The following is an 11,396-nucleotide window of genomic DNA, read 5'->3' on the forward strand; positions in this document are numbered from 1 at the left end:
TATTTTTTGTATTTTTCTTTTCTGTAAATTTGTGTGAACCAATACTATCGGCAACTACGATTTTTTTATTTGTAAATTTGTGTTTTTTTTTTATATTTGACATAATTATTGGTTACCCAAAAACCACTGGGACAAACCGAAACCAACTGGAACCATTTGAAAACCAAACCAATGGTTAATGAATTGGTTTGGTTTAGATTTTTGGAAACCAATAGTATTGGTTTCGGTTTTGGTTTGGTTAAAAATCGAACCAAAACCGACCATGAACAGCCCTAGTCATGTCGGATAGTAAGCTCCCAGCCTCGTTTCTCACCTGAGTGAAATGACTTGAATTGTTAAATTCGGGTGGCCCGATCCATCGACTGTGCCTATGCCAGCTGCAGTTGGGCTTCTGTTCTGGGCTGCCCAGACGGTTATGCTCATCCAAGGATGTAACAGTAACACCCATCCTTTTAAGCTTTATTGCTTTAACTAAAACAGCTTCGCTCATAGTATTCCGACAAACAAAAATCATGTCTCTTATCGAGATCCGAAACTAAAATAATATCTGGACACTAGTTAGTAATTATCTGAATCATTTCCGAATGATTCGCAAACGTACCCGAACCGACCGAATTCGAATGATATTTTCGAACTATTTGAATTTCGAACCTAGTTCCCGGATCATATGGACCTCACGAATGATTCGCGAACGTATTCGAAGTGACTGAATCCGAATGTTATTTCCAAACTAGAACTTTGTTTGATTTTTGTATATACTTTATTTATAAATACAATTATTCAGTTAAAATTTTCTATTGGTAGTTGTTTAACCAGTGTTTATGTGTTGATTTTTGTTTAAAAGTCCATAAACTAGTTTTTTACATTTAAGCGATTAAATTGTTTACTTCTTGTTAAATAATCACGCTAAAATGTTTTTTTTCCATCTTATCAATCATATACAAATAAAATTAGTCTCGTAATAAGGTCATACTACTTATCAATTTATCATATATGTAAGCCGAATTTTAAGTGCCGAACTCACATTTATAAAACGAATATGCACGTACGTATGTCGTTCCGAACAACTGTCCGAACAACGAACCGTTGACCGGATTTTTGACCGAATCCGACCTATCCAAATCCGTATAATTCTCATATGTATATCTAACTACTACCCGAACTACTACCCGTATCCCGAATAGCTAACTAGGATCCGGACCTTAATGTCCAAAACACTACTGTCAAAAAAAGAATGATTTTTTGGGGACTACTCAAAAATGGTGGGGGGCTACTAAGTGATAAAATATCTACCCTATAATTATAAGGGGTGTCCTAAAATGTGGAAATAACTAACCTACCCTTAACCTATATATATTTAACCACCTTCTACCATCACCACCACCTATATATATAACCACCTCCTCCCATCACCACCACCTCTCACCACCACCTACCACCACCGACCACCTCGAACCACCACCACAGCCACCTCCATATATAACTTAATCTAAATCATTAACAAAATCAAAAATATAACAAACCCATTAATTGTCATTCGCTTTTTGTTGAAAAAATGAGAAGTATTCATCATAATGAGTTGAAAATGGAAGTTGCAGAGAGAGGTTCGGCTATGAATTATCTGAAAACTTTGTCGAACTAGCCGAACTCGACTTTAATGGAGGTTTTTCTTTTAGAGAAAAAGTTCGGCTACGTCGCAAAAAAATTTTCCTAGCCGAACTTTTAGTTCGGTTACGTCGCAATTTTTTTCTCCTAACCAAACTTTTATCTTAAAGAAAAAACTCCATTAAAGCTGAGTTCGGTTACCTGTGTTTTTAGAAATATTAGCCGAACTACACTTGCAGATGAATTCGGCTACCTGTTCTTCAAATGTCGTAGCCGAACTTTGTTAACCAAACCCAAATCAATTTGTAAATTGTTCATTTTTAGGAATATTCTGGCCAATTCAAGCACCGTTAACTAAATTTGAAGTATTTGTGAGTAACCAAAACATCATACTCTTGTTGTGGCTCTTAAAAAAAAGATCTAATCTTTTTTCTTCCAAAATCCTCATCTTCATTATCATCTTCATCTTCTGTTCCCTCTCAATAATTCTTCTTTTGAAATTTTGAAAAAAAATCAAATTATTAATTTAATCTAACTAATTATTAATTAACTCACTAATCAATACACTAACTAATTTTATTATCAAGGGTAGGTTTGGTATTAAAAAAAATAGATAAGGGGTGACTCAAAATTACTTCAAATATCCACCCAAAAAGTAAAGAGTAGTCCCCCTGCATTTTTGAGTAGTGCCCAAAAAATCGTTCAAAAAAAAAAGAGAGGATGGACACCGTAACAATTAGGAAGACCCATTAACTGTTTCAGCCTTCTCAGCTGCCACTGCTGCAGAAGAAGCTGCACTGCCCAAACCCATCTTCTCTAATTCACTTAAGAAACCATTAACATCTGAATTACTCATTTTATATGGTGTATGAGTAGGACCTGGGAAAGATCTTTCCGTCACCTCTTCCTTGTATTGTAAAAGTGCCTGGTTTATAACGTCACCAACTCGTGCATACTGCTTACAGAATTTTGGAGTAACCTGCAAAAATAGTGAGACCGTTTATAATTACTAAACATTTCGTCAACCAAAAAAATTAACGAAAACGAGAGAGGAAAAGGAAACTTCTGTAATAACCTTGGCATGATGAGGGTGTTGCAGCATACCCAACAGATCGTGGTAAACTAGAACCTGCATCAGCATCAGTCTAGATAAATCATGATTATCTAGAGCAAAAACATATAGTCTTTTTCTATGAAAGGCTTGCCTTGAGACAATCTTTAGGGTCTAAGAATCATTTCTATGGGTTTCTTTAGACTAGAGAAAAAATGAGTCAGTTAAACAACTAAACATTCAGAAGTTCACCTCTCCTAAGAATCAAAAGAGAATCACCTTCTCTAATACAACTCTAGACCATAAAAGAAAGTAAAAACAGCTCTCTGTATTCAACTTAGCAAATTTATAGAGATACATACGCAATATGCAAAAATAGAATACCAATCGAAAGATATATGACAAATAACAAGCCAAGCAGTTTTTAGCTGGAGAGTAGAGAATGATCAACTACTGCAGAAATTAATCATTAACAACTATAACACACTAGAATTGTTAAGAGATTGATAGATGCAACTATCCTTCCATCATTTACAAAATGCAACATCTATCTATCTACTTCATAAACTAAGTTTTGCCCAGTGTGCTCCTTGTTCATCTATACTTCACTTTCTCATGAATCTTGTAAAGTTGTCAGGGCACACCAAGTTGGAACACATTTCGGTTGGGGTCGTATTCTATGGTTACGATTCTACCAGATATGTCTTTTTCATTCCGTCGAAAATCTATTTTACGGTATAGACGCTTATGACCTCCCCCTACAACATATTAAACCCATATCGAAGCCATATGAATCATATAGTCCTGTAGGGTTTACATGCGTACTGTCCAACTTCGATGATAATTTAACATGCACCTATTTAGAAATGAAATCTTTCACCATGGTCAAACATTAGGGACTATCGAACATCCGGAACACCTAACTAACCTTCGATTTAAGCATACTAAGCTTTTCTTTTAACAAAATCCTTTAGTTGTTCATGTGAGAGTGTTTGTGGGCATCTGAAAAACCTTAGCTTCAGCCAGTTTAATCTAGCCTAAAGTACACATTCATATTTCTTGATGATCAAAATTATTTGCCCAAAGGTCCATGTATTAGAAGATGTCAGATTTACCATACAAGTACAGGTATTTCTTAAAGATCCTTATCACTCTTCATTGAAACCAAAAGATTCCTTGATTCTTGATCCTGAAAACTTTGAAAAATAACAGTTCCTATAGTCTAGTTAGTCAAGAGTGGAGACAAAGAGTAGTGTGGTATAGTTATACTTATGCATTGCAATGTCCACCATTACTACGTACCCCCAAAACTTTAATAGTCTGATAAATCTAAGTTTTGAAGCATTTTATGTAGAACAAGCTTCTTCTCCTTATGATTTGTCTATTTTCACCTAGTGGAATAGTTTTGACGATACGGAGAAGCAGGATCTAAATTATCTTAAGAGGTCCGCTCATATTATTCTAGCCACAACTTGCCAAGAGAAGAGAAGTAAAGAACAATTTTAGGTTTAAAAAAATTAATTATGGCTCGACTAATAACTAGAATAGAACCACTGAATTTGGGTAAAAATGAATATCTAACAGTATCTCAGACATAATATTTCTTTCAAATGATACAGGTCTCAAAGTAATTAAACTTTTTATAAAGAATGATATGAGCAAACCTGGCCACTACAGAAAGGACCAGCTCCGATACCGATTGTAGGAATTCGAAGGGCAGAGGTGGCAGCTGCAGCAACAGGTGCGGGCACACATTCAAGCACCACAGAGAAGCATCCAGCCTCCTGCAAAGCCATTGCAGTTTGGACAACCTACAATTGGAAAATTTGAGCCAAACTAACCCCATCTTACTATCACATTGAATCCTATCCAGCAACAGAGGTTGCACAACAATTATCATTAGTAAAATATACAATCAGGATAATTTAACTTTAACTTTAAGCAAAAGAGACCTTTAAAGCACTGGCAACATTCTTTCCTTGAGGCCTAAATCCTCCAAGAACACTGATAGCTTGAGGAGTCAATCCAACATGACCCATAACTGCAATTCCAGCTTCAACAATGGCTTTAGCTGCTGTAATTCTAGAAGGAGCGCCTCCTTCCAATTTAATTGCATCCATTGCACCTTCTTTGAGAACTCTAACTGCTGTGTCAATTGCCTGCTCATAATTGAAATTCCCTGAATTCCATCAATTAAGTATCAATCAGACCCTACGTCTTTCTCTCTAAGTTTATTCAAATTCACTAGATTGAACTTTTTATTTTCCAAATTCTGTATTTTTAGTGTTTGTTTTACCTGATTAGACATGGTCGATTGGAACAGATTTACAGTAAAGGTAACAAAAAATGAAGTTTTGTGGTTCAACCTAGTTTTTAGAGTCTTAAAAATGTACCTGATTGGAGCTTGATTCATAAGTACCAAATGGTAGATCACCAATAAGTAATGGGTTTTTGGCACCACGAGCAACAGAACGACAATGAACAAGCATTTCTTCAAGAGTAATAGGAAGAGTTGTATCATGACCATGAACAACCATTGAAGCTGAATCACCGACAAGACATATATCAATTCCTGCTTCATCAAGGTGAACTGCTGATGGGTAATCATAAGCTGTTACCATCGTTATGGGTTCTCCTTTTTTATGTTTCTGTTTCAGGTTAGTTAGAGTTACACGTTGGTTAGGGTTTTGCGATTTTGGACCACCGTACACGGTGTTTTCTGGAACATTGCTCAGGCATCTGATATGGTGTTTCAGAGATGAAGATCTTCTATGTGCGGAATAAGCTTTAAAGAGGATCGAGGAGACCGACATTGTGCTTCTTTATTTCTTTTATGGAAGACGTGAAGAATTTCAATAATTCTCTGTAGGATGAATCGGAAATAAATGCCCCTCTGTGCCGAAATTGAATTATCCCCAAAATTTTCGATGATGTGTGATAAAAACTGATGTGAAGTTGAGCTCGCTCACTCGCTAGGTGAGTGAAGAAATTGAAAATATCGTACTCACTCATACCGGAGTACAATGAACGACACGAGTTTGAATGGGTGTCGTAACTGTCGTTCCGCAGCTTCCGCTTGACTATTATGGAACCGGAAGTGATATACACTCGCCCATAGTTTCTCCGGAGTGGGGATTAGAGGGTGTTGATACATAAAAATAACTCCCCTTTAATCGGGTTAGGGTTTCCCAAAGAAGGGAGAGGCTACACATGGAACATACGGACTTGGGGACTAAGGCCCAAGTCCAACGATCAAGTATCCATGAGATGGAAGGGATAATGAAGTAATTAACAAGGAAGAAGGAGGTCGTATTAGAAAAAGGATGGCATTAGTAGCAATTAAGAAGTTTAGGACACATGGCAAGATGTCATAAAAAGAAGAGACTTTTAGAAAGTCTATATAAGGGAGGACAAGGTACAATGGAAAAACAACTCGCTCTCTTACTATTCTAAGGAAAGTGAGGTCATCTTGGTACACTAGGACGAGTAGAACCCTACGAGAATTCCGGTATTAACATTTGGCGACCACACCCGGAGACTCGTACCTAGTCCACCATGATGCAACCGAATAACATTAATCCTGACGCGACAGGAAATCAATCAGCTAAACGCCCTGTTGACCTCGACGAAGTCATCATAGAGGAAGAGGATAGCGAGGAGGAAACACCACATCAGAGCGCAGACAAGCGATCTGAAGACGCTCACCAACACACCACGCGCAAGGAAGATGTACAAACGATTCAACAGTCAAAAACTGTGACCCCAGGCATGCAAAGTATTCAAAAAGAATTAGAACATCGATTGCAAAAAAGACAGGCATTGGAAGAATGGATAGCACAAGATGTGATTGCAGGCCAAAGCACCTCTAAGGAAGCAACCGAAGCGGAAAAACATCAGAATACCAAGGCTGCAGTAATCACACAAGAGGAAATGGCGGAGTACCTGGGGCATAGGTATCATATCACAAAACAAGATAACCACCAGCAAACAAACAAATCATATCCTTTACGATGGACAGGGAAATGCGCGAGAACATATCAGCCGTTTCCTCTCGGCCATGAACAATAGAATCTCCGACGAGAAACTGTGTTTGAGGGAATTCCCCAAATCATTGGCAGGAACAGCCTTTACTTGGTACGATAACTTAAAGGAAGAAAGCATAGATTCTTGGCCCATTATGTACTCGATGTTTATGGGAAAATTCTATTCAGCCATGCAGAAAATTACGTCCATAGACCTGAGAAGAAGCGGACAAAGGACTGGTGAAGAAATATGGATATATATAGCAAGGTTCCGACGGATGGCACTAGACTGTCATGAAGACATTAGTGAGGAAACACTCGTAGAAATATGTGTACGAGGAATGATTCAGTCCTTCAAAGGGAGTCTGATCAATTTCATATTTCAAACCTTCGTCGAACTGGAGGAAGCTGCTAAAAGAATCGTTTATTGCCTAGGAGAGTCACCCACAGATTTTAGTTGGTCTCATACCGTAAGTACCACATCCGTAGTCCGCTACAAGTCTAATAACAAAGAGGGAAGCGGAAGCCGACAACAAGGAGGGGACCTCACCAAAGGAAAAACAGATGCATTAGAAGGGATTCAAGATCATCCCCTCCTCTATTACCATATGGAAGAGAACAGACTGTTCGGATCCTCAACCAATGGGTAGCCGAAGGTGAGATTCAGTTGCCGCCGACGTTGGTGGATGTCAATAAAATGAACAAGGACGTTGCAGGGTATTGCCACTATCATAGGAGAATGGGATATCCGACAGTGGAATGTCTCGCGAAAAGAAGCATATTTGAAAGAAAACGCGAATCTAGAGGTCTCGAGGCCGCAAGACAAATGATCGAGCGAGACCCTTTCCCGCGTCACTAAGAATGGAGGAAACCGATGAGCTAAATGTAAAAGCGCGATAGCAAACAACGGGTAAAAAATAATAATAATAATAATTTTTAATGTCTTTCCCTTATAAACAATTGCAAAAAAAAATTCTCTAAGATGACAAAAGAAAAGTCGCGGAACGTTAATGACGTCCGATCGGCTGACAATAGGTCGCGGAACGTTAATGACGTCCGAACAACTGACAAAAGGTTATGGGAAAGCCAATGGCACCCGATTGATTAAAAAAAGATTGCGGAACGTCAATGACGTTTGATCGATTTATTAAAGTTGTGGGAACGCCAATGGCACCCGATCTACTGAAAAATTTACTAAAACACGAGGCAGATAGCGCCCAATTGACTGAACTTGCAGGAACGCCAACCGCGTCCTATTGATTAATGAAAGATAGTAGGAACGCCAATCACGCCTGCTCAACTGAAAAATAACGACGCGACCAGTAGAAAAAGGGGGAGGAAAAAGAGTAAGCACATTCATATCCTTCCCCGCCCACCCACACCGCAAGATGATTCATGAAATCAGGGGGGGAGCAGGCGCGTTCAACACATACACCTCGTCTTCTCAGTCCCCTTTTGAGGAAAACCAAAGGGGGAATAGGCGCGTTTAATACACATACACCTCGCCCTCCCAGTCCCCTTTTGAGGAAAAACAAAGGGGGAATAGGCGCGTCTAGTACACACGCACAACGGCCTCCCAGTGCCCCGTTGAAGAAAAATGGAGGGGGGAGTAGGCGCGTTCAACACATACACCTCGCTCAAAAAAATATAAATATAAATAGGAAGGAAATAGGCGCGTTTAACACACTACACCACCCTCCCATCTCCCATCGAAGTGAAATACACCCTATAGAATAGATATCCGAGTACAAGTCCAAAGTCATCCGTCACTCATTCATTTAATAGTAACGCGCGACGCCTGCACCTAAGGACTTCACCGTTAGGAGCGCTCCCTCACGCTGATAAAAAACAGTAGCCAAGGCATAATCGTCCTTACCAGCCAATTCACCGAACCTCTTTATCTCGTTAGGAATCTTTGATTTGCGAGCAACGGCTAGCATTTTCCCTTGATCACGATAAATTGTGCGCGTCTTGCCCACGAGCGTTATCCAAGAAACCGACAACATCTACCTACCTCCTTCGAATAAGCAAGCACCTTAATTCACTAGGAATATCAAAGGAGCGAATAACGCGGAAACCGCTGCAAGGGCTAAAGCACACCCGTGTGAGCGAGGAAAAACCCGCTCAGAAATAGACAGACGATAACCAGTTATGGATCGAAATTCTCAAAACAATAAACAACATAACAGAAAGAAAGCATGCAGAATCATAAGATCCAACCACCATCAACTTAAATAAGCATCATAAGTCAATAAAAAGAGAGAGGAAGAGAAAAAGAGAAAGGATAATACAAGTTCGGCTCAAACTAGGTTGGCCGGAAAAGATGAAATTGTTTATAAAAAAAAGGAGGGGGGGAGTGCATCATCTTGATTGAAGGGAGGACAGCTCCTGCTGCGCCTGCTTGAGAGCATCGCGGGAACCCTTCTCTGCAGCCTCCGCACGGAGTAACTCATCGCTTGTCACTCCCACTTGGATAAGAAGCTGGTCCAGCGCCTCTTTCCTCTGCTTGGTCACACCAAAACACTTCTCCAATTCTCCCTCGAGCTTGGTTACCCGAGTGGTAAGTTAAACGCGGGGGTCTTTACGATTCTTCACCCGCACTAGCAACGCCTCCGTCCAACCTATCGGAAATTTCAAGTTGGTGGCTGCATGTACGGGCATTTCCCAGCCACTAATCGTTGTTGCAGGAATGGGACCATCTCCCACTTTAGTAAGCTTGTCGGCGACCTCCAACAGATTCTTGGTCATGTAGCACAGCGTCCTCATATCCAATAGCCCGACCCTGACCATATGGCCTCTAGTGCGCTAGACAATATCTTTGTACGCAGCGGCGAAAGTGGACGGAACCCATAACCCATAAACCAGAGTATGAGTGTTAGGGTTGACCCCAGCCGCATCGGCCTCCACCACCATGGGGAATTGAAGCTCCGCACCTGTATCGGCGTGAGGGACTTCTGTTTGGACATCGGGTGGCTGCACATTCGCCTGAAATCCACTATCATCTTTACGGGGGCGCTTGGAGCCAATATCACTGCTGACGACTACGCGTCGACTGACATCAATTCCATGGGCCTCGGGTTTGCTCCCTCCTTTCCGATTACTACCCATAGTCTGATAACAATGCCAGTTATTAATAAACACGTAGATTCATAAAAAAAAAAGTAACAAAGTAAAAATCTTTAGCCCTCGCCTCTAACCTTAGACGCGACTCGGTGTTGAGCGGTATCAATATCTTTGTCGTGAGACGCCGAAGAACCAGATGACGAGCTTGAACCTCTAGGTGCGCTTGAAAATCCAAAAGGTGAGAAGCATAATGAGCAAGACTCGATGATTTATAGTAAAACAAGGAGAAGAAAGAGGGAGAAACATTCATGAACGCAGGACAGAGTAATTTGGTCACCTTGGAAACCACCAGATCACGTGGGATGAGGACCCACCAACCACTGATCGGTTAGATCCATATGGGCTCATTGAATTCAAAACAGCATTGGGAGACACATGGAGCTCACCTCGAGCACGAACAGTCTGCGCCCGAGGAGGGAAGACAGATATCACTTTAAGACGTGACGAAACCCATCCACCACCCTCGGACAAGCTTATCCCCAGGTTCTTCAATTGATCAGCAAAACAAGGAGCGGGACTTCTATCGATGTCCTGAGGAGGCTGCGACGCGCTCCTGTGCAAAGGATGCCCATATTGTAAAAGGGAAATGTTAGTAGAAGAACAAGGGCGCAGAGGAGGATTTAAAAATTTGGCTGCTTCACGCTTGGACTTCTTGGCAAGACTCTTCTCGGTCCATTCATGCTCAGGCATGTTCAAATACTCTTCCATCGTATATGAAGGGGCCTTCCACCCCACGCGAGTAGGAAGCGGCGCATCCTGGGAACATGGTCGATCCGATAATGGCCCATCAGCACCTGAGTTGGTTTCAAAAAAAAAGATAGGAGAGAGAGGGAGAGAGAGAAAATAAAACTACACGCTAAGTAAGAACATAACGATCCATCAATACCTGTGTTTCCAGAGGATTCAAAGATGGTTTGGATACATTCAGACAAGGAGGCTTTCGGCTCGAAAATTTCGTCTCTTTCCTCGGCCGAATAGGATCACAGCCCTCTGGAGGATCCCAAGAAGTCAGGATAGGTTCCAAGGAGCGGCCTTTGGTACCTGGAGGTAGAAGATGCGTCATTTCCACGGCATCATCAAGTTTAATCCTTCCCGATGCATGCAATGCTTTAAGATCCTCGTGAGGCAACTCTTTGGAGGGAACTGGCTCCCGTAGCGTAAAGTTCAAAGCCCGTCACCGCATCAAAAGCTGACAATCATAAGCACCCTCAGTAACTCCGGAGGGTCGATCTTGAAGGGGATGTTTGAACGAGAAGTTAATTCCCATATCAGCCAGGCGCACTGGCCCTTTGAAGACATAACGGTTGAAAATAGCTATGATATCTGAAGTATTAGTACTCTCTGGAGGTGGGAACCTACGAGGAACCCCCTGATCTAAACCAACTTGACGAGCTATACGGTCGGGATTGTAAAACATGGCTATGAATTTACCAGCATGAAAACCAGGAAGATAGCCAGGCAACACCGCCATCACCGAATCAAAATCCGATTCGGATAGAAACTGGGTCGAATCCAGGTCCGCGTCAAAAGGCGAAGTAAAATCATAGTGAGCTGGACCAGACCGGCCATCATGGTAAGGAAGTGATTTAAAATCC

At 41.0% G+C, this 11,396-nt stretch overlaps 1 protein-coding gene across 1 annotated transcript; it reads right to left on the reverse strand.

Annotated features, from left to right (window-relative positions):
- Window positions 1–2,151: 2,151 nt before the first annotated feature.
- On the reverse strand, window positions 2,152–5,757 carry LOC113358384 (3-methyl-2-oxobutanoate hydroxymethyltransferase 1, mitochondrial-like). The gene is made up of 5 exons (XM_026601936.1): window positions 5,050–5,757; window positions 4,609–4,815; window positions 4,321–4,467; window positions 2,681–2,734; window positions 2,152–2,584 (listed from the first exon to the last, which is right to left on the reverse strand). Exons 1-5 carry the CDS (start codon window positions 5,467–5,469, stop codon window positions 2,342–2,344), a joined length of 1,071 nt encoding a protein of 356 aa, XP_026457721.1. The 5' UTR covers window positions 5,470–5,757; the 3' UTR covers window positions 2,152–2,341.
- Window positions 5,758–11,396: the final 5,639 nt, after the last annotated feature.

Source organism: Papaver somniferum, chromosome 3 (assembly GCF_003573695.1).
Source record: "Papaver somniferum cultivar HN1 chromosome 3, ASM357369v1, whole genome shotgun sequence".
Taxonomy (NCBI): domain Eukaryota; kingdom Viridiplantae; phylum Streptophyta; class Magnoliopsida; order Ranunculales; family Papaveraceae; genus Papaver; species Papaver somniferum.